The 22,712-nt window shown below is 55.6% G+C and overlaps 6 protein-coding genes across 6 annotated transcripts; 4 read left to right on the plus strand and 2 right to left on the minus strand.

Annotated features, from left to right (window-relative positions):
- Nucleotides 1–428: 428 nt before the first annotated feature.
- ERD2A (ER lumen protein-retaining receptor A) lies at nt 429–1,673 on the plus strand (the record flags this gene model as incomplete). The annotated part of the gene is made up of 4 exons (XM_037324985.1): nt 429–443; nt 513–597; nt 659–927; nt 990–1,673. The coding sequence occupies 4 exons, from the start codon at nt 429–431 to the stop codon at nt 1,671–1,673; spliced, it is 1,053 nt and encodes a 350-aa protein (XP_037177319.1).
- Nucleotides 1,674–2,374: 701 nt separating this feature from the next.
- Nucleotides 2,375–3,597, minus strand: CGCA056_v009739 (uncharacterized protein; the record flags this gene model as incomplete). The annotated part of the gene is made up of 2 exons (XM_037324986.1): nt 2,375–2,945; nt 3,128–3,597. 2 exons carry the CDS (start codon nt 3,595–3,597, stop codon nt 2,375–2,377), a joined length of 1,041 nt encoding a protein of 346 aa, XP_037177320.1.
- A 4,251-nt stretch (nt 3,598–7,848) lies between these two features.
- On the minus strand, nt 7,849–8,724 carry CGCA056_v009740 (GTP:AMP phosphotransferase; the record flags this gene model as incomplete). Its single annotated transcript, XM_037324987.1, has 2 exons — nt 7,849–8,498; nt 8,568–8,724. 2 exons carry the CDS (start codon nt 8,722–8,724, stop codon nt 7,849–7,851), a joined length of 807 nt encoding a protein of 268 aa, XP_037176156.1.
- A 2,617-nt stretch (nt 8,725–11,341) lies between these two features.
- CGCA056_v009741 (LETM1 domain-containing protein mdm28) lies at nt 11,342–13,067 on the plus strand (the record flags this gene model as incomplete). The annotated part of the gene is made up of 2 exons (XM_037324988.1): nt 11,342–11,402; nt 11,485–13,067. The coding sequence occupies 2 exons, from the start codon at nt 11,342–11,344 to the stop codon at nt 13,065–13,067; spliced, it is 1,644 nt and encodes a 547-aa protein (XP_037176436.1).
- A 912-nt stretch (nt 13,068–13,979) lies between these two features.
- vsp-5 (Sorting nexin-4) lies at nt 13,980–15,498 on the plus strand (the record flags this gene model as incomplete). Its single annotated transcript, XM_037324989.1, has 2 exons — nt 13,980–14,234; nt 14,317–15,498. 2 exons carry the CDS (start codon nt 13,980–13,982, stop codon nt 15,496–15,498), a joined length of 1,437 nt encoding a protein of 478 aa, XP_037176154.1.
- Nucleotides 15,499–18,104: 2,606 nt separating this feature from the next.
- On the plus strand, nt 18,105–20,617 carry KEX2 (Kexin; the record flags this gene model as incomplete). The annotated part of the gene is made up of 3 exons (XM_037324990.1): nt 18,105–19,238; nt 19,290–19,864; nt 19,918–20,617. The coding sequence occupies 3 exons, from the start codon at nt 18,105–18,107 to the stop codon at nt 20,615–20,617; spliced, it is 2,409 nt and encodes an 802-aa protein (XP_037176435.1).
- Nucleotides 20,618–22,712: the final 2,095 nt, after the last annotated feature.

Consider the following 22,712-nt stretch of genomic DNA (forward strand, 5'->3'; position numbering starts at 1 on the left):
GCTCTGCGACCTGCCTTTGGGGGGTTTGAAAGGCGACTCGGCGCATTGCTCCTGCACCTCCGCCAGCTGCAAAGGGAACCTTACTGCTTGCTGCCATCTTTCAGCTTTCTCCCCTCCGCTTCCATCCCACTACGACCAATCTACCTACGCTCCAACACACATAGCTATATTCCCTCGATTCTCTCGCCAGCTTAGCTTGCAAACGACTCAAAGCAGCAGCGGCAGCCGTTTTGTTCCAACGGCTCACCCACCTCCTGCTCAACGGCCGTCCGTCCCGTGTGATGTGAAACGGAACCGGCGCCTTTTCCCTCCCGTCCCGTCTGTTTGTTTGTGTGTCGCAACCGCTGCATCCGAAGATTCCCATCGCCGCCCGCCTCGATAGACCCCGAATACCCTAGTGGAAGCTCGACTTCCCATCTAGCGATAACATGACTGCGTGGAACGTGAGTAGTCGACCGATCGACGGAGGGGCAGCTGCCGTTCGGGGACATTCGCGCTGACTGGGTGGGCAGGTGTTCCGACTACTGGGAGATGTCTCCCATCTCCTTTCAAAATGCATCTTGATGCTTGCGATACATCGCAATAGGAGTGCTGAGGGTGTGTCTACTGAGCAAACTTCACGGAGATTCCCCAAGTGCTAACAAGCCCCGCTCCTCAGGTGTCTCCCTCATCACGCAAGGGCTATACGCTCTCGTCTTCTGCACGCGATATCTCGACATATTTTCCGAGCAATCAGCATGGAACTTTATATTCAAAATATTCTACATAACATCTTCCTTTTACATTATCGGCATCATGCAGTGGGTCTACCCACGATCCAGAGAGCGCGAGATCTCTTGGAAGGTCGGCGCTGGTGCCCTTGGCGGCGCGCTCCTGGTCTCGCCCTTTGCTATGCTTATCCTGGAGAGCTACTGGAGCTTCCGAGTGGTATGTAAACACACAATCTCCCACCCCCCATCCAGATATCAGCTGACACAATTCTCCTCAAGTGGCTCTGGGACTTCTCTCAGATCCTTGAATCCGTCTGCGTGCTCCCTCAGCTCCTGCTCCTGCGCCAGACCACCGTCCCCACCGTCATCGACTCCTTCTACCTCGTCACTCTCGGCTCCTACCGCGGCCTCTACCTCGTCGGCTGGATCACTCGCGAGCTTGACATCAACGACAAGGCCCCGAACCCCGTCTCCGTCATCTTCGGCATTGTCCAGACCGCCCTCTACGTCGACTTCGCCTGGGTCTACTACACCCGCCAGCGCGTCAAGCTCCGCAACGGCGGCATCGTCGACGCCGACGACATGCGCCGCAGCTGGCTCCTCAACCGCATCTTTGGCAAGCGCGTCGACATGCACTCCGACGACGAGGAGAGCGCTCCGGCCCTCGGCGGTGGCAACGATGATTCCCGTCGTGGCGGACGGCCCAAGTGGGGCGCCCGCGGCATCTCTGTCAGCGCGGACGAGGGTGTCCTCGACACCGATAGGGATAACCGCCGCCGCGACGAGGAGCTCGAGGAGGGCGTCATCGACCCTGATGCCAAGATGCAGGATCCCGATGAGCTTGCCCGGGTCCTGGATGACGACGAATCTGACTCAGACTCAAACAAGGCGTCCGGGAGCAACGGACGTGTCAATGGCGCGCCGAGCGGTATCCAGAACGGCCAGGAGTGGCGCGACAACTAGATGTTGGGCTTTGAGGCGGCCAGGCAGATTACATGTGTGGTTGGGGACGTCTTGGTGAATACTGTACGGATAGCGGAGGTAGAAAATGGAAGAGACCTCCGATTTAGACATGTTGTTTCTCATTAGCATTTCTCTTTGTTCTTGTCTCAGATGTTTTGTGTCATCATCTCCTCGGGGACAGTTTGGGAGGTGGGTAGTATACCAAGGATGGACGACGCAGATGAGGGAGCAAGCGGATGTCATGAATCCACCTTCAGGTGCTGTGGGTAGAAATCACAACCGTTGTAACGTATAGCAATCGATATGGACAGATTTCATCTTATATTCGATCCGTGGCCGTTAAATATGTCCCGGCAGCTGCTCACGCGGCTGCGCACACTGCTGCGTATGTCTCTTACGTATATGTATATCACCAACTCCGGATGCGCTGCTATGTTCCAGAAAGAACGGACATGCTGCATCTCGGACCCCTATCGCATGGCCTTGGACCAGACTGACAGCTTCAAAGTGCTGGCAGAGCATCCTTAGCCTTCGTTCTTCACGACCTCCAATAGAACCACTCAAGGCTTCATTCGCATCGCAAACGCTCCAGCACAACAACGCTCATCCATATCATATCCACGCTCAAAGATTCAAAGTCCCAGACACCGGGGGATGACGCCCGTAACTCCCGTATACACATTACAATCCAGACCGCTGTACTAAATCGCAGTCGTCGTATTCGCCACAACCTCCGGCAAGTTGCCTCCAAAAGCAAGCGTCTGCTCGTTGGAGGTCAAGTTCGCCCAATTCCCCGTGAGCACGGCCGAGTCGACGTCGAACCCGCCCGCGGCCGTGGTGTCGTTGATACCCGTCGCGTTCTTCAGGTAGCAGAACTGCCCGATGCCCTTGACCAGCGCGACGCCTACGCAGATGCCGCCTCCGACGTACACATCGTCGCCGACGGCGTCGCTGTACCCCTGGTTGTACTGCGCGCAGAGCGTCATGCAGGTTAACATGTCCGGGACGGTCATGACGAGGATGTCGCGCAGCTCAGGATTCAGGCCCTGGCGCTGCGGCCAGAAGGTGTTGCAGAGCACGTCAAACGACATTGCTTGGTCGTTGTTGAAGCGGATCGGCGAGCCGGAGGCGTCGTACGGCGTCACCGTCGTGTTCTTGGGAGGTGAAGAGGTCTCGCAGTACGGGTTGATCGGGGCCGCGGAGGGCACGCCGAGTTCCTGTATCACTGCCGTCGGTGTGCTGTTGCTCGATGCCGAGGGCGTGTCTTCGGGCCTACGGAGGCAAAATCGTTTCGCGTCAGCCAGGGCTGCTGGCTGAGGATAGATATAGAGAGACGTACAGGGCGCGGAAGCGGTCTTCGAGCGGGAGGGGCGGGAGACAGGACGGGGAGGTAGAGTTTGGAGAAAGGAGAGAAGAGTAGAATAATTTCCCGTTTTCTTCGGTTTCAAACGTACCGGTTAGCCAACCCCAGCGCCAAACCGACGGCGATGGCGACGCCGACGATAGTGACGCCCAGCGCGACGGCCACCCAGAACCGGAAGATGGTAAGACCAAGAATCGTCTTTCGTGGTTGGCCTTCGACCTGCCCCGCGTTCTCGAGCCTCCGCATCCAGCCCGTCATACGGCCCCCCTCGTCAGGCACCGACGCCGGCGACGGCGCCACAGCCGCCGCTACTGGAACACGAGCTATCGGTGATACCGACCGCTCCGCGCTGATTCTCCGAGATTCTGGATACGGCGGCGAGTCATCCGGGACGTCACGGAGATGTGCAGTCTGGGGATAAGAATTGTCGACATGTTGTATCCTAGGCGCCTCGATCGGTGATACGTCTTGTGTTTGCCTAGGATCGACGGTGACGTTCCCGGGTTGTCGCCTTTCGTGGATCGGGATGATGAACTTGTGTTTTTCCTCCTCCATCTCCATGTTGGGCACCGGCCCGCGGCGGGCGGTGGAAAAGAACGGGTTGTTTGGGCTTCGCTTCGCTTCTCGCCTCGATCGCGTTTACTCCCCTTTTCCCTCGGGGTCTTAATTCGTTGCGCCAAGTGGTGGCATGCAGGTCCCCGGCGTGTAAGATTCGACGAAACAACGGGCCGCCGCTGCAGCCTCCCTTATCCCTCTTGATGGGATGAATGCGATATGGTGGGCAAGTGAAAAGAGGCTACCCGACCGTCGTGTAAGGGTAAAAGGGAGGATTACGCCCGGAAAATGTTGGATGGCGGAAGATTGGGAAAAAGGCAGCACGCGGGGCTAGCAGGGACGGCAGTCGCGCGTGGGTAGCAGCCGATTCCTTGGGGGCAATGAATGCGAGAAAGGGGATGCAACGTGGAGACGACAGTGAGAGAGTGTGTTGGTAATGCTGATGGTGCTGCCTGTATCTCGGTCTTTGCTTGGCTTGAGACGATTGTGCCTCTGGCTTTGGTGTAGACGGTCCACTCGGGAGCCTTCCTTCAATCCTTCTTCTTTCAGCTCCGGAGCAGGTGGGAGGAGATGCCCAAATCGAAAAGATAACCGTCTTTTGCCATAGGGTTGGACTTGTTTAAGGGTTGGGATAGAGACCTCGGGCGTTCCCCGGACAGGGGGGGTCACAGTCGCTCACTTGAGCCTGTTCTGCGCTGCAGAAGGGTGATTTTAAGATGTGGCTGTAGCCGATATAGTTGTGGAACCATTGTCATGGATGGAGCCTCTCATGGACAGGCAAAAGACGTCCTAGACCATGGGCGATTGTGTAAAGGTCCAAATTTAAACCAAGGAAATCCAGGGATATGCGTCTGCGGGCGCTGTTGTGTGCGTGTCTAATGTTTTGCGTGCGGCGTGTGTGTGGTTGTGTGTGTGCTGTCTTATCCGTAATACGGCAGCTCTTCGGACGATTGACAAGACAAGATTTCATGCGCGTGGGATGCATGGCAAGGCACGGGGAAAGAAAGAAGCAAGTGCTAGCACTGGCGCTGTGCTAGGCTCCTCGCCTCTGGGTTTTTTCTGTGGCCTTGGTCTTATTCCGGCATTTGGAACCGACTCATGCAGGGATTGGGACAGCGATTGTCAGCGAATGGCGTCCCCGTCGTCTGCAATCGATCATCATCCCGCCTTGCGTGAAAAGGGGAGTTCGTCCGGGCTCCCACTCGGGGAAAATGTGGAGGCACACTCCACGCGACGGTCCGCCTGAGCTGTTTGGTTTTTAAGGCCCATGGGGGTGGTTGCGGGCGTCCAATTGCCTGCTCTGGGGTGGCGCTGATGGAGGCGCCTTTGCGACCAAGAAACGCTGCGAGAAGCACCAGTCATCCGCCCAGCTTCGTGTTCATGATTGACCTTTTTTTCACCGGCTGTTGTTCAATGTTGAAAGTTTGGTCGATCAAGAAAAAGCGAGGCCTTGACAGGTCACGCGGGAAATCTGTCGGCCAAAATCCGGCGTACCCGATCCGCGGGATGTAACGGAGTGGCCTGTCATTTCGGAGGCATTGTGGGCTTTTGACGTTGGTAGGGCCGAACGTCTCTCCACGATATAGCGGATTCGCCCGCCGTTCGAGGGCGTTGTCGGGTTCTGTGTGGATTGTCGAGCGATTCTCTCGCAGTCTTCGCGAAATGAATCCCGAGCTCGGAAGAGATGTCGAGGACAGCAATGAGAAGGGACAAATGAGGAGCACAAACAGGAAGGGGCGTCACGTGCGTTCTCCCCAGAGAGCTTAATGCAGCAACAACAATGACAACAACCACCTGCCAGAGGTAAATTTGACTACACGCTCCAGGAAGGCAGCAGTTGAGGACGCATTATGCCTAACCTTCCATTGCCAATACTTTCGCGCAGGCGCCTCCCAACACTCTCTTGACCCGAGAGGCATGACCGCTACCTCCATGGCGACGGTTGGGAATCAGATATAGCGCTCATGTCGGCATCAAATGCTATCGAGTGTTCTGTAGATGGGGTCGACCAACAGTGCTTTCTCAGCCCTGGTACTCATCAACGTGCCGCCCAAAGTTGATGGGCTCGCTCCTGCTTCTGTTTACTGATCTAAACTCCTTTGCGCCTTGCTCTGTGTTTTCGGACCGTTTCCACGTAACGGAAAAACACAGGCAAGTGACTTGCGTCTCCGCGCATCCGTCGCATATGGGACAGCTGCCGATGTGTGTCGCCTAATCCTGTTGCCTTTGGGCTTGGTGCTTTGTTTGAGACATGTCTGGTGATCCAACCTCGATCTGCCATCCCTGAACGGAAGCCACAGTTCTCCTATTTTGACTTGAACTCGATATCATCAGGTAGATCCCGTCATTCTCGTCGACGACTTCGCAAGATATTTATTGGTATCATTCTAGTTGTTTCAAGTAAAACATGGTTTTGTCAATGTCTCTTGTACCGTTGATTAAAAAGAGAAGAAAAAGACACAGAGAGGGCACACAACCACATCGGATGCTGAAGAAAAGGAAACAAACCAGGGCTAGAGGCCAGAAGCAAAAGATTGAGCAAGTAGGGTTATTGTGGTTTCCAGGGGGCTGACACTGCACTGCTATAGACCTGATCACCGGGCCACTTCTCCCTTCTCGCTATTGACAATTTTTACATCAAGGTTCGCTGAATACTCCAGCTTCTTCGAAAGATTCCGTTCCCTCAGCAGGACCTGGCCCTCATAAGCACCACCAGCACAGTATGACCCTATCTAATCGCCCCACGAGAATGATGAGTCGCCCCTGTATCTCGTCCTTGTGCTTTGAAGCTTCGTTAAGCTGATTGGTTCTGTAGCCTATGACAATTACATAATCATAGAACTCGGAAGTGGGCATAAGTAAACCATCTTACTTGGAGGATGTTCCCATGATAGAGGATGCCTTGCTCTGCCCCCGTAGTTCCTGTTGTGAGCATGCAGCTATTTGTCGTCCTCTGCAAATGTGGCAAGAAAGGCTCATTCCGGATGTACCTCAAGAATACGGTAACGGGAAAACACTTGTTTATCCTGCCCGGTTCGAGGCTGTGACTCACCCGCGGGGATTTTGCTCCGAATAATCAAGCGTCAACGCAAGTCCACTCAGTCTACCGCTGTCACACCTCATGGGAGACCTGTAGTCCGAGCCATGACTCCAAGACGACGTCTCTTCCCTACCTATATTCTGATTCGAAAAGGCTTCTATACAGCGGCTATCGCAGACCTTTATGTATCATATCAGGAGTTGACAGGAATCAGGACACATCTCTCACAAGTCCGGATTACAACAAGAACAGGAGTAATTCCAAATGTGTTATGATATGAATCAGAGTTGATTGTCATAGAAAGTGAATGGTTTTAGCAGTTTCAATCATCGAACCAGAAATCTATGCTTCGTCACATCGTGCCACTGACAACCGGTTCATGCACTGAAACACCATTATGTGAGTCTGCAAAAGTGTATGAAGTAGTGCGACATATGACGGTTCATTCAGGCTCATAATTGAAAAGCAAAGCATAGAGAATTAAATCCCGTTGCTTTCCTCGAGAAAATCGCTTGATGGATGTGTCGTGAAGTGAGTAAGCCAACCCGTCCTACTCATACACCTCGGCCGCAGACCGTCCGCCGAGGAAGAAATAGTGGATTGAACCACCCGCCCGGCGGCTTCGGTCCGGCTGCACTCATCCAACCGGGCATTTTCACCAGAAGCTCGGAAACCGAGAGAGAGCAACTTGCCACAGAGGGTAGTGGTCCGGGCATCCATCTCGCATAAACATGCCGTGTAGCCAACATGTTTGACTTGTTTGGATGACAGCAAGGCATCCTTGCCGCGCGCTGGCTAGTGAACCTTTTACCCCGCGAACCACGCACCGTTACATGCCTTCTCCCACCTGAGCTTTCCCCGGACGAGTTATCCGAGGTCTACAGAGTTTGGTGCGAAGCACCATTCATGCGGCGATCCGCGCTGGGTGCCGCGTTGAAGCTTCTTTGAAGGTTGTGACACACGGTTTCGCGGTTCCTGAGCAGAAGACGATGATGGGAAAGTTTGTACATTTGATGATCGGCACGTATAGTAGCTAAAACGCTTTCATCCAAACCGCAGATGCTCCGTCTCTCTGCGGCGCCATGGGGATCGTCAAAACCCGCTCCTCCCGACCTGCCCTTTTCAAGCCATGGGGTCTTTGATGGCTGTCCCCGAGGTATCTTGACCACGTTGTAACTCCTGTACATATAACAGAGATGAAGAAAGATTCAAGAAAATCAATGAACGAAGCGCCTCTCAAACTCATCGAAGAGCAGGGGGCTGATGTCGTCGCTGCTCATGCCCTCGACCTCCCAGAGGACGCCCTTCTTGGCGTAGTGCTCCAACAGGGGCTCGCTAGTCTCCTGGAACTTGCGGAAGCGCTCCTTGTAGACGGCCTCGGTGTCATCCGGACGCTGGGTAAGAGGCTCCCCGGTGACGTCGTCCTTGCCGGGCACCATGGGAGCGTTGAAGGTGGTGTTGTACACACGGCCGGAGGGCTCGTGGACCCAGCGGCCGGAGATGCGCTCCATGATGACGTGGAAAGGCGTCTTGAGGGAGACGACGAGGTTGATGGGGATCAGCTTGTCGCAAGTCGCGGCCTGGGGCGCGGTGCGCGGGAAGCCGTCCAAGATGAAGGATGCCGAGGGGTCCTCCGAAGCTTCAGGTGGGCTGTGGCTCTCCAGAGCGCCTGAAGCGGTGACGAAGTCGTCGAGCTGCTCCTCGTAGAAGGCGTCGACTGTGGCAGCTGAGGAGGCCAGGGTCATGACCTGAGGGCGGCCGCGGTTGACGAGCCAGCCGTTCTTGTACATCTCGTTAGAGATGAGGCGCATAATCAAGTCATCGGCGACGAGGCCGCCCGACTTCATGGTCTTTTCGACCTTGATACCTACAGTGAGTGGTGGTTAGCATGTGCGAAGTGGTAGGCTGTGCGTGCGCGCAACATGTGAAAACATACCGAGAGGGGTCCGGAGCTTGACATTGTTGCGGAGAAGGTCGCCCGTACTAACAGACTGGAGCTGCGGAAACCGTTGAAGAAGGCGTTCAGACTGCGTTCCTTTTCCAACACCGGGGGCACCGACGAGAATGACGCGGGCGGCTTTGCGGAGTCTCATAGTATACGAGGGTCAATTGGTAATCGGCGCAAATGGTCGATTGGGTGCCTCGGAGGTTTGGGGGGGAAGGGGAGGTGTTGGGGGAGACTCGGGGAATAAGAGAGTCGAGGTCGAGTTCAAATCGGAGCTTCGAAATTGGCTGGCGTAATTGATGGCTCTTTTTTCCCGGGACGTGCGGGGGAAGAGGGACGAGTCGGAATCGCGAGACCCTAACGGGATCGTGGTCGGGGGGATGTTTAGGAGCAGTCCATGGCCACTGCGAGAAGTCGAAAAGCTGATATTTGGGACAGTCTGGGGGAAGGGAAGAAGGGAAAGAGGATGCAAGAGAGACTGACGGGGAAGTATCGAGGTGGTACAGCAGGATAATGGAATGCCGAGCAGGGCGGGTGGAGAAGAGCGAGCGGACGCAGAACCGCGGTGGTGGGATGCAGCAGTGCGAGTACAGGGGGCGATGGAGATTGGCGCGCACCTCGGACGGGGATCCATGGATGCTTGGAAATCGGGCGATTGTCGGATGGGCGTTGAGCGCTGCCACTTTGCGTAGGTGGCCGACGGCCGGCGGGTTGAACCAGCCGTTGAACTGCTCTTAGGTAGTAGTGCCTTGGGTTTCGTCCTTCCAACAGAATATTTTCGAGACAGCTGGCAGTTGTCTGTTCGTTTCTTGTTGCTCCCGTGATCCAAGTGGGAGATTCACCGTGGAGGAACACCTTGTTGAACCCTTCGCTGGCTGATATGCCTTGATACTCCTCGACAGAAGGACCTCTATTCCGGGTCTTGGGGGCCACGGTGCTGCGTTCCCAGAGAGGTCGGTCCGCGGTCTCAAGCTCTAAAGTCCGGGGTACACTAGTAGCACTGGACATAACTCCATGCCCCGACACCAACACCCGTTGGCGGGCAAGGTCCAGCGTGGTGTCATCACTTTTTTGCTCATCTTGGGGATAAGATAAGCGCACAGAGGCGAAGAGGATACCCGGCCTTGGGTACGTACCGCTGCTGACGGCATCGAACTGGTCTCGGCTGGCCTTCACAGGCTTGAGTGTGTCTGCCAGCTGGCAGGCCGAATGGACGTCTACCTTGCCAGGACCCTTTGCCCCTCCAGCTCGTCTCCTCACCAAAACGTTGTAAGCGGAGCTTGGAAAATTTCAGGGAGCATTTGTTGAGGCGTCCTTCGGCTGCGCAGCCGTCATTATCAGCACATCACATTCCGATCACGCACTGCTCCAGCCCAATCCTGTGAAGTCTTGCAGGATGCTGGCCCCAAAATGATACACTCAAAGGCCCGATGAGTTGGGGTGAGGAGCTGGCTGCTGAGGCTTGAAAGTAAAGTCATAAACATGTCCTAGCCCCTCACTTGGACCATCTCGGTCCGGTATCCGAACATCGACTATTTACAACGGGGACTTTTTGGAACTCGATGATGGCCGCCTCAGCCGTAGGTAATCCATTGCCCCCCTGCCGAAGTGCAACTTGCAGAACCCAGCAAGCAGTACTTTAGCCAAGGTAGACAAGCACTTCAAAAGATGAAAGGCACCGCACCCTGAATTGGCAATAAACAAACCTAAGGCCGATACCGCCGATCTGTCCTCCACACGACGCCATCTAGACGGCCCACGTCAGTCTCGACCAAGGGACAAGTCAGATTTCAGGCAAAGGGAATCTGCATCAGTTCGTTGTAGCTGCTGCGGTCCACGTCCACGGCCGTGCCGCAGCCTCTGGTGGCCATGGCCGGCTTATTCTGGCCCCTCTAATCCGATCGCCGACACGGGCAAAGGGCAACACTTCGCGCGGCCCAGCGGACCAGAACAACATGGAAGCACCGCCAGACGGCTGCTCGTCCAAAGGCAAGTTGCCAGCAAGCCCAGCGGGATTCACAATGTTTAGCCAGCTAAGCCCGGCATGACCCACCGATCTACAGGAGACCGCCGGTGTCTTCTTTGCTACCCATGTGGCGATGACAGAGGCGAGCCAATCAGCTATCTGTCTTGGGCCAAACAGTGGACGGCCAGGCTGGTCCGGGCTCAGCCCAGCACACTCAGCACCAAGATTCGAGAAAAAGGTGCTTTCCAGAAAGATACGTACCGGGATCTGGACGCAAGCCGTGCTGGGCTGCGGCCTTGCGGAGCGTGCCAACTGCCTTCGGCGCCTCGCCCGTGCTTGCGTGCTCTCCAGCGTCCCGCTGTCTCTGCAGAAGTACCCAGTGTACTGCAAACGAACCCCGAGTTGCGAGAGAGATACAGAGGGAGGAGACGGCACCAGCGAACGAGAGACGAGGAGGCAAAACCCCGTGATTTCGCACGTGCTGCACCCGGTCCCTGGAACCCCCCGGAATGGGTGGTTTCGGAAGCCAGGGACAAGTCGTGGTAGCACCCCATTTGATGCGATCGGTTGCCCTCCATTCCAGAATTCTTGAGTCGTTTCGCATCGCATTACATCTCCCCGTCCTTCCTCTTCATCACTGTTCTGTACTTAGTTTGTAGTATATTGCCTACATACACCACGTCGCCCATGACCATTGCTCTACGATAGCTTGTCGATTATTCCCACCCACTTTACCCACCAACCAGCTGCTGCACCTCCTTACCCTCGAATTTGCCATCAAAGAAAGGACTGCTGCAGAATGAGCGCCTCAGCAAATGTCGCTCGTCGGGCGGTGATTGCGAATCCGTTCCTGGGCAACGGTAAGCCAGACCTCCTGCATTTGCCCCTCGACACTGCCTCCTGTCTTGGGCGACTCTGAATGTTTTCTCTGACTCTCTGCAGCGCGTGCGCTGTCCACTCTCGGTGTTTCGCCAGCTGTGCTCGGCCGAAACGCAAGGCACCTGCCTCGTCGAACAAACGCCCTCGCCATTCTCGTTCCCCTCCGCCAACTGGGCACCGATCACCACAACCACGGCCAACACTCTGGCCCGCCGCCGGGCTTCAATGTGGAGGAGGCTAAGAAACCTCTCCCCAAGGAGACGGCGACAGCAGCCAAGACCGAGTCCAAGGCGACAAAGGAATCCAACGATGCCTCTCAGTCCGAAAAGGCAGCCTCCGGCGACAAGGCTCTTGCCGACAAGGCCAACTCCGATGCTTCATTGACGGAACTTGCTGCCGCCAAAAACGCCGCCGTTGAGACAAAGAAGGATGGGAAGAAGGACGAGAAATTGACCGTATGGCAGAAGGTCAAGAAGGAGGCTCACCACTACTGGGATGGAACGAAGCTGCTTGCCGCCGAAGTCAGGATCAGCACCCGCCTCGCCCTGAAGATGGCTGCTGGATACGAACTCAGCCGGAGAGAGAACAGGCAGCTGCGCCGCACTGTCCAGGACCTTGGCCGCCTAGTCCCATTCTCCATGTTCGTCATCGTTCCTTTTGCCGAACTTCTTCTCCCCGTCGCCTTGCGGCTCTTCCCCAACATGCTTCCCAGCACGTACGAGGGCCAAAATTCCAAGGATGCCAAGGCCAACACACTGAGGGCGACGCGCAAGGAGGTCAGCGAGTTCCTCCGATCTAGTCTTAAGGAGACTGGACTGCCTTTAACCCCCGCAACCACCCAGAGTGAGGCTTTTACGGTCTTCTTCAGGAAGCTCCGCTCTTCCGGCGAGTCGCCGACTCACGAGGATGTCATCAAGGTCTGCAAGATCTTCAAGGACGACCTCACTCTCGACAACCTGTCAAGACCCCAGCTGGTCTCCATGTGCAGGTACATGAACCTCAACACCTTTGGCACGGACAACATGCTCCGTTACCAGGTCAGACACAGAATGCGCCAGATCAAGAGAGACGACAGGCAAATCAGCTACGAGGGCGTTGACAGCCTGACCGTGGCCGAGCTGCAGGTGGCGTGTGCCAGCCGCGGCATCCGCACGCACAGTGTTTCCCCTGCGAGAATGCGCGAGTACCTGCAGCAGTGGCTCGACCTCAGATTGAAGGACGGTGTTCCTTCGACTCTGCTGGTTTTGAGCAACGCCTACATGTACGGCCAGGTCCCTGCCCACAGCCAGATCGAGGCCCTCGTCGGCGTGCTCTCCTCCATCCCTGATGAGCTCTTCCACGAGATCTCTCTTGAGGTGCACACTGCCGAGGGCGCTGCCACGAACAAGCAGCGTCTCGAGGTTCTCAAGGAGCAACAAGAGCTCATTGACGAGGAGAACAGCCAGAACGAGGAGAACGCCAGCACCGGCTTTGCCACGCCTCGCGATGTAGACAACATCGACGAGAAGGAGGACAACCAGTCTGCTGAGGCTCAGGCGGCATCCAAGAGCCAGGCTCAGGAGGCCAAGGAGGCCGAGCAGGAGATGCTGGCGGCGAGGGAGCAGACCGCCCAGACTGAGAAGAAGGCGGAGAAGAGCGACCAATAGATCGCTCCACAGCTGCAGACAAGCACATTTCCTTTTCTTTGTTAGACGTGTATGGCATAAGGCTGGGTAGCGTGTACTAAAACAGGGTTCATGACACCCAGGGGAACAGCACAGGTCACTAGAAAGATCCATCTCAGGAAACCACCAACAAATAGATTCCACTACTGTACAACGGGGACGGATATTGTGTAAATGCCACCACTATCCATGTAGAATACCTACAAGAATGAAATGAACTCTTGGCCATCTTGGTGCAAACTCCTTCAGTTCCTCCCATGTCTTCGGTCCTCTGGTCTCAGCCTGGCCAAAGCTTTGCTGTCAACTGCCAATCGAAACGGGTGGCCATCAGGTGGAAAAGGAAGAAGAAAAAAGCGGTCGCTGGCCTGGCTCTGGCTGGTGTCGGTGCCAGCCCAAGAGGTTGCACCGCTCTGTCTGCGGCTTCGTCATAGCCTCCCGAAACTGGGGTCCAGGCAGGAGTTCCGAGTGTTGCCCGGCTGCTAGCGAGTGACCTCAGTGCTTGCCGCTTCCAGAGTGATTTTGTGGGTACCCGAGTGCTCCCCCGCTATCGCGCTGCCCCAAGCTTGCAGCGTCACCAACGTACGGTGCGGCGACAGCACAGGCAGCTCCCTCCAGGTCCCATTCCCCACCACTGCCGCCGACGCTTCACAGTGTTCCTGCCATTGTCCGGCAGACAAGACGATCGCTCCGCCATCCCTTCTTTCCCTGCGACAACCTAATTAATCGACGTTCAAATTCCGGACCTCGGTCTCTGTGGCGGCGACGGCGATTTATCTTATCCCCCGAGCACATCTGTTGCGCGATCCAAGCTTGACCCATCATCCCCCGTTTCGATCTGCGATACCCTCAAACGACAACGACGACGTAACCCCACGTCCGCCCCAGCTGGACGCCATGGCGGTCCTCGATCAACACCACGATGACTTCTCCAACGTGTCTTGGCACACGGAGCAAAACGAAGCTGCCGAGAGCTCCAGCTCTGTGACAGGCCCCAACCCCGACGATTCCGACCGCAACGGACACTCTGCATTCGACAGCGACACCGCAGACACCGCCGGCCAGGAGGTGCTGGATTGCACCGTCTCCGAGCCTCTCAAGGAGAATGATGGCTCCAAGGATACCTTTGTCTCATACCTCATTACCACCAATGTAAGGCAATTGGAAAGCTTTGTGCCTGTGTCCTGCAGGGCTGCTCCCGAGGGGTGTTTGCGCGCTAACACAGCTACCACAGACGACCTTTGCTACCTTTCAGAGATCACAAGCATCAGTCCGCCGTCGGTTCACAGATTTCGTCTTCCTGTATAAGGTGCTGAGCAGAGACTATCCCACCGCGGCAGTACCTCCCCTTCCCGACAAGCAGCGTATGGAATATGTCAGCGGCAACCGCTTCGGCCCTGACTTTACCAACCGTCGAGCGCATTCCCTCCAACGTTTCCTTACCCGTCTGTCCCTCCACCCGGTACTTCGTCGCGCCGATATCCTCCACATCTTCCTCGAGAGCCCAGACTGGAATGCCACGATGCGCAGCCGCAGTACGAGAGGATCACAGAGCAGCGACGCCGGCAGCAGTGGTGTCTTCGACAACCTTACGGATAGTTTCCTCAACGCGTTCACGAAGGCCCACAAGCACGACAAGCGGTTCCTAGAGGTACGCGAGAGAAGCGACAGACTCGACGAGGACTTGGCCCACATTGAAAAGGTGGTCGCAAGAGTGGCTCGCCGAGAGAACGACATCGAGTTAGACTTCAAGGATTTGGCGGAGCAGTTCCAGAAGCTGATTACCCTCGAGCCCGGCGTCGAGAACGAGGTCAGGCACTTTGCCAATTCGGTCGAGGACACTGCAATGGGCTTGCGCAAGCTCAAGGACGTCACGGACCAGGACTACCTCGGCAGTCTCCGTGACATGCAAGCTTACAGCACGGCACTGAAGAGCCTCCTGAAGGCTCGTGAGCAGAAGCAGGTGGACTATGAGCAGCTCACGGGCTACCTTAACAAGGATACCGCCGACAGAGACTCGCTCCAGTCAGGCGGGGGTGGTGGCGGCCTGTCAGGTGCCAGCGGTAGACTGATGCGCAAGCTCGAAGACGTACGTGGAGTCGACCACGAGCAATCACGCCGCGACAGACAACGCAAGCTCGAGATGAGCATCGACAAGCTTACTATCGAGGCGGAGCGAGCCAAGAAGACAAGTGAGATGTTCGACGACGAGGTTGTTAAGGAGGTCTCCGATTTCGAACGCATCAAGCGGGTTGAATTCAAGAAGCAGCTTGGAGGTCTCGCGGACTCTCACATTGAGTTTTACGACGAGGTTATTGAGATCTGGGAGGGATATGTCAAGGCGATGGAGAAGGAGGGCGTCTCGGGCACTCGCAGCACCGGCGTTGAACCTCCTGGCCGGCGATTGGCGGACTAGAGGGGGCGTTTCGAGGTTCCATGGGCTTAATCCTGAGCCACGGCACGACATATGGCTTCAAGAAGGACGTCAAAGAACAAAAGAGCGAGGGAGGTACAGCCCGGTTATTGGGTTGTTGTGTGTTGGAATATGTATTTGCTTCAGATGGCACCGGGACATGGCTTTCGGAGAGACAGCAGAGAAGGCCGGCCATTCAGCGGGAGTATCGGGACACTGGCACTTTTCGGATCCCGTCATGGAGGGCTGGACATTAATCATGAAAAGGGGATCGCAACTCTGCTGATAACGAATATTATTACTTTTTTCTTGGTAGAAAGACGTTGGCGAGCTCTCTTGACGATCAAACCTTACCCGAGCCGTGTCCTTGGGAGCTTGCCAAGGCAAAGTGACGGACAGGGCATCCATCGTGTTGCTATGTAATGTTCTGATTCTACTTGGCCAAATGCAGCTACCGAGTCTGGCTTTTGCATCCAGCCCGTCTGTAGCTGACATTCAGGGTCTTGGTCATTCATGCAGAAGCAAGGATGGCCGATGCAAGACAATGAAAGTTGTTTACCATCCGGTCGCGCCAAACATTTCAGATGTAGGAACATGAGTCTTACCGTGCTGGTGGTGGCTGTCAAGACTCGTGTAGATTGGAAACAAGGACGTTTACCGCGTGCGTGCAGGCATATTCAGGCGAGAGACGTTGGAGAGAGAGTCAAGAATGGCCACTACCGCTACCAACCACCGCCGCCGCTGCCGGCCGAGAAAACCAGGCTGGAGGACATCAGAGAGTTTCATGAGTCTGCCCGTCCAGCATGAGGGGAGAGCATGCTGCGAACTCGATGTTACTTATTATATCGCAAGGGCTAGCGTGTTATAAGGTGGTAACGTGGTGTGTGTGAGGAGGGCGGCAGTGGTGGGGAGGGTGTTCGAGGACGGGAGCCGATTCCGAAACGATTGACTGTGTCAAGCGCCAAGGCCCAGCGCGGCGGGAGGCGGAAAGAGAGGAAGACCCCAGAGTGCAGAGGGTGCTTTTCTCTTGGCGAGATTCTGTGATTTGATGTCTGAGTGTTTGGACCTTTGAGCCAAGACTGAGAGGGCGAGTGGGAAGGTGAGGAATAGTTACAAGTTGTCTGAGACCTTTTTGCATTTTTTCTTTCCTATTTCATTTCAATTGATGGATGGGCTCAGTTAAGGGACAGGTACGAGTACGATTCCGATCTCCTTGCTGAACGCATCGTGGCATTTTGGGGGAAATAAGCCTGTGCACAGCTGCATTGCGAATTACGAACACTGCTGACGGTACGTACCCAAAATCTGCATCGCCTGGGCTGGGGGATCTTCAGCGCGGCGCAACCGTCAACAGGAAGAGGCGAGACGAAGAAAAAAAATAGCAATCGGAACCAGGCACCAGGCAAGCAATTCAGGGCCGCTCGCCGCGCGGCGTGGCCAATGGGGCGTCGAAATCGGTGCTGCGCCAGTGTTGAAACGGCAGTGTGGGCGGTGGACACTGCTGCACCTGAATCGCTGCCTTCCCGTTCTGTAAGATCAGAGGTCAAAGGTCCCGTTCCTCCTGAGATTGATACATCGTTGGACGTGAAGTACCTCATCCCGAGATGTGCGCAGACTTCGTCAGCTGGGAGGCTGTGAGAGGTACTTGTTCCTGATCCTCAGGGACGCTTGGGGGCGGCTGATTGCTCACCCAGGTAGGTACTTACGTACTTGTTAGGTACCTTGGGGCGTCTTGTGCTAGGCTACCTTATGTGCGGGCTTATTAGAAGGGTACCTTAGGTAGCATTGCGGGTGCCTTGTCCGCGCTTTATGTTCCTGCCGTTTTCGAGAAGGCCACGAAACAATCATTTGGCAGAGGTCGTCCTGTGTTCCAGATGCCCATTCCACCCAATTTTCCCCTAAACATCAACTGACTTTGGCTTGTACTTCTGCATTTTACCTTTTCTCACTCCCGGCGCTCTTTTCCTCCCCTTTCCCTTTGAACAAACGCTACCTTATTTTTTTGTTGACCCGTCATTTGCTGCAGCCGCTGCATTTACGCTTGCCGTGGCCCTGGCGTCCCCTATCGCATATTGGCACAAAGTACTCCCGCGGACGATGAAACGAGGCTTCCCCGCTGTTTCTTACGCGTGAACTCTGGCCTTTTAAGTAATAACCGACCCAGCGAGCCACTCGCAATCTGCTTTGCCAAGCAGATAGACCGTATTTCCTGCTCTGTACAGCGGTGCTTTGTGTTGTTCCAGCTTCGACTCCGGCTCTGGAAGAACGATACAGGATCGAGAATTAAAACGTCGCGCCGGAACCTGGGAACCCAGCAGAAGCTTTGGCCATCTTCAAGGGCGGCCCTTGCCACTTGCGACTCGACCACGTCTCGTCTTCCACTCTCCCCCAGCCTTAGACGGGCCCAGTTCGCTCCTTTGTTCTCCTAATCGAGGTACGATCTTGCGTGTTATTTTACACTTCACCACCTTATCTTTGTTTTCTTTCTATCGTATTGCAATCGCGATCTGGCTGTAGTTTGGTGTTGGATGCTGACGCCAATCCGTCCTCAGCTTCGCCCCTTCTGCACATCCCTCTCATTCCCTTCGAGGGGTCTACGGTAGCCCACCATGAAGCTGTCCGCAGTTCTCCTCGGCCTGCTCGGCCTCGCTGCCGGTGCATCGGTTCGAAACTACGAGACAAACGACTACTATGTTCTCGAGCTGGATTCGTCTACAACTCCCGACCAGGTTGCCGGTCGCCTGGGCCTGCGCCACGAGGGCTCTCTCGGCGGCCTCGACGGCCATCACATCTTCTCCGCGAGAAAGGAGTCGCAGGATATCGTCAAGCCTGCCCTGCAGGCGCGGAGGATGAGGAGGCGAGGACTTGGCGGTTCCGACCCCCTCGATGGTGTTCGTCTCGCACAGAAGCAGCAGCTTCGCAAGCCCTGGGAGAAGAGGGTGCCCCCGCGCCTGCACGGCCCCAAGAACTTCGCTCGTCAGGAACAGGCGGATCCTGGAATGGTTGAGCAGATGAACAAGATCATGCAGACCCTGAACATCGCCGACCCCATCTTCAACGAGCAGTGGCATCTGCTTAACACTGTCCAGAAGGGACACGACATCAATGTCACGGGTGTCTGGACCCAGGGCATCACCGGCAAGAACGCGACTGTCGCCATTGTCGACGACGGCTTGGATATGTACAGCGATGATCTGAAGCCCAATTACTACGCCGCCGGCTCCTACGACTTCAACGACCACCGCGAAGAGCCGAAGCCCACGCTGAGCGATGACAAGCACGGCACTCGCTGCGCCGGTGAGGTCTCTGCTGCGCGAAACAACGTCTGCGGTGTCGGCGTTGCATACGAGTCTAAGATTGCCGGCATCCGTATCCTGAGTAAGCTCATTTCAGACGCCGATGAAGCCGTTGCCATGACGTACGACTACCAGCACAACGACATCTACTCCTGCTCCTGGGGACCCCCGGACGACGGTCGATCGATGGACGCGCCAGGTATCCTGATCAAGCGTGCGATGCTTAAGGGCATTCAGCAAGGTCGCGGCGGAAAGGGATCGATCTACGTCTTTGCTAGTGGAAACGGTGCCGCCAATGATGATAACTGCAACTTTGACGGATATACGAACTCCATTTACAGCATCACTGTTGGTGCCATCGACAGAAAGGGACAGCACCCGTACTACTCCGAGAAGTGCTCAGCTCAGCTCGTTGTTACCTACAGCAGTGGCAGCGGGGATGCCATTGTAAGTGACGATACTTTTTAGCGTAATGAAGCACGACTAACAGCTTGGCAGCACACCACCGATGTTGGCACTAACGCCTGCTACAACGGCCACGGAGGCACTTCCGCCGCAGCCCCGCTGGGCGCTGGTGTCTACGCTCTTGTTCTCGAAGCCCGTCCCGATCTGACCTGGAGAGACATGCAGTGGCTCGCCATGGATACGGCTGTGCCTATCGACGAGGAGAAGGGCGAGTGGCAGCCAACCAAGATTGGCAAGAAGTTCAGCCATACGTATGGATACGGCAAGATTGACGCCTATGCCATGGTCGAGGCGGCCAAGAAGTGGAAGAACGTCAAGCCTCAGGCTTGGTACTACTCTCCTTGGGTGCACGTCAACAAGCCTATTCCCCAAGGCAAGGATGGTGTTGCCGTCAGTTTTGAGGTTTCCGTCGATGCCCTCAAGCAGGCCAACCTGGAGAGAGTGGAGCATGTGACGGTCACTATGAACGTGAACCACACCCGCCGTGGTGACTTGAGCGCGGACTTGATCAGCCCCGAGGGTGTTACCAGTCACCTTTCTGTAACCCGCAAGATGGACTCTGCTCGTTCCGGATATGTTGACTGGACGTTTATGAGCGTTGCGCACTGGTGAGTCTCGTCTAGATGACATGTTTGAAGAATAGATGCTAATCCTGGATTAGGGGCGAGTCTGGTATTGGCAAGTGGACTGTTGTCGTCAAGGATTCCCAGGAGAACGAGCACCAGGGCACCTTCATCGACTGGCACCTCAAGCTCTGGGGTGAGTCGATCGATGCCACCAAGGCCACTCTTCTTCCCATGCCTACCGACGACGACGACAACGACCACGCTTTGGTTGCGACCACTAGCCTGCCCGCAGCTACCACATCGATTGAGCACCCCGCGCAGCCTACCGACCAGCCTGTCGTTCCTACGGATCACCCCAACCGACCGACCAAGGTCCAGAGCGGTGGTACCCCTGCCGCAACGGGCCCGGCGACGGGCACTGAAGACGCCGCAACAACAACGACCAGCCCCTCTAACTGGGTGTCTTGGCTGCCGTCGTTTGGCAAGGCCGGTGTCTGGGTGTATGGCGCGCTTGCTCTTATTGCTGTCTTTTGCTCTGCTCTCGGTATCTGGTTCTACATCCGCAAGCGTCGCAACAGCCAGCCTCGCGACAACTATGAGTTCGAGCTCCTTAACGAGGACGAGACCGAAGGGTTGAATGGCGAGAAGCGCACGCGCGGCCGTGAGCTGTACGATGCGTTTGCTGGTGACGACGAGGACGATGATGATGACAGCAGCGAGTATCACGACGGGGATCGTGATCGTTCAAGAGAAGGACGTGGCAACAGGGAAACGGATAGGTTAACTGAAAAATAGGCGTACGGCTGCATGGGACGTTTTGCATAGAAATACCTTGACAAATTCTTTTTTTCTTCAACTTCTTGTCGCATTTCTCGGTAGTTGGCTCAATTGACTTAGACTGTGGTTGGCGTCTGAGGCTCAACCAATCAATTGTATAAATACATTCTTTGAACAATTCTAGGGATTTTTGAGTTTGAGCTTAGGATGCCTTACCTAAGGAGCGAAGATCAAAGTTCACCTCGGTGAACGACGAAGGGAGTCCCGGTCTGCACTGATGATGTGTACGCGGGCCATCCCGTGCGATAGCTAGGTAGCTACTGCATAGCTCCTAGCTGGCGGGAAATAGGCTCAAGAGCATTTCTATTTTCGGCCTGTTCGTCTTCCATTATTCTTGTTTGCACCATCCGACAGTCATCCATCTGCTTTGCATAAGTTTTCCTGTTTTCTTTCTCTCCGTGTTCTTCATTCATCTCAGACAATAGCCTGTCCGTTGGTTCGTCTAGTGCCGAGTCAATCAGCGTTGCTTTTCCCACCTTGGAAGCTGCGCCGTATCGAGGCCCGGTGTTCCTCCGCTCCAGCCACCTCATTATTCGGACGAGTACAGACAGCAGCAACTTTTTTTTTCTTCCCTGCGGAAGGCTGTTTGAAGGGCAGGTAGCTTGATCTGGTAGGTAGCTTCGGGGGTGGCTACCCCATCTAATCGGTGTTACAAACGCAGAAAGCATTCGGCGCCGTAGCTGCTGCTGCCGCTGCTGCTGCCGCCCTCGGGTTGGCCTCGATCCTTGCTCCCATTAGAATTCGGTGTGATTCAGCCACCCGGATTTTCGGACTTGATGGTTATTCTTGATATTCTTGCAGCCCCATCGTCCGAAAAGTCCCATGCATCCCTCCATTTCGGATTATCACATCTTGGCTGACGGGAAACGGTACTTGTTGCTGCTGCTGCTGCTGCTGCTGCTGCTGCTGCTGCTGTTGGCCTGTGAAGACGGGGGTGGGATAGAGAGAAGCAGGCCGTGAGAGGTCGGTCGGCATGGGAAGCTGCAGCAGGCACAGGGTAGCAAGCAAGCTGGATCCCAACCTTCGGATGGTCGAGATGGCGCGATGGAGACGCAGGTAAGCTGCAGAGGGGAGTCGTGGTCACTGGTCAATGGGATAGCTCAGGACCATTCAGTGGGCTCCATTCCGACCGCCTCTTTGTTTGCGTGTGCTGTCTGTCTGAGGCCCTTTAGCGTTGGCTCCATCGCGGCTGTCCGTAAGGTGGAAGTGGAAGAAGGGAAGGAGGAGCTGCCACGCTGCCCACTCGACAAGCAGGTCCTACTCCGTACCTAGGTAAGGTAAGGTAGGTGAGGTATCCGTAGCTCAGAAAGCTCTTGTCAGCCCAATCGATGACAGTCATGACACGCCTGGTTTGGCAGCAGGAGCAGAACAGACTCACGACCCTGGTCTCAGAGCCAGGATTATCTCCGCCCAAGCCGCCCCCAACCCTGGTCAAGCTGCTCGTTCTTAACCCGACTGGGCCACCAAATGACGCCGTAACACAACCTGTCAACCTCGCCATTTTCTTAGGTCTCGATGCTTGAGTCGCAGCGACGGAGGTGGGAGACGGAAGCAAAAAAAAAGACAAGCTCCTCTTTTTCCCGTCCTTCTCCAATCTCTGGCCTGCATCTAAACGGTTTCTTCTTTTTCATCTCCTACTCCAGCATTCTCTTCTCGTACGGATACCTTAACGCAACGCAACGCAACCTCGCCTCGGCGACTCTCAAACTTGGCGAGCCCTGTCTTGCATCTGCTGGTCGACCCTCCGTTGCGCGCGCGTGTCTGCATCGCATTGGCTGCTATGGCAAGCTGCATATGTCTTTAGACGCCCAGCCTTTTTTTTCCCTACCGCTAGATTGACACTTTTGTTCCCTGCCTCGAGTAGACTGTAGGTTTGGCATCCCACGGACTGTACAGATACACGCATCGACTACACCGGTGCTGCGCGCGCCCAGTCCTTTCAAGTCGATAACCGTCCTGCAGCCCAATAATAGCGCCGCTGCAAGTCAAAAAAAATAATTCACCTCACACGCAGCTGGCTCGGCACCAGGCCAGACCAGACAAGACAAGACAG

Source organism: Colletotrichum aenigma (genome assembly GCF_013390185.1).
Source record: "Colletotrichum aenigma strain Cg56 chromosome Unknown KSG_Cg56_contig06, whole genome shotgun sequence".
Lineage (NCBI taxonomy): Eukaryota > Fungi > Ascomycota > Sordariomycetes > Glomerellales > Glomerellaceae > Colletotrichum > Colletotrichum aenigma.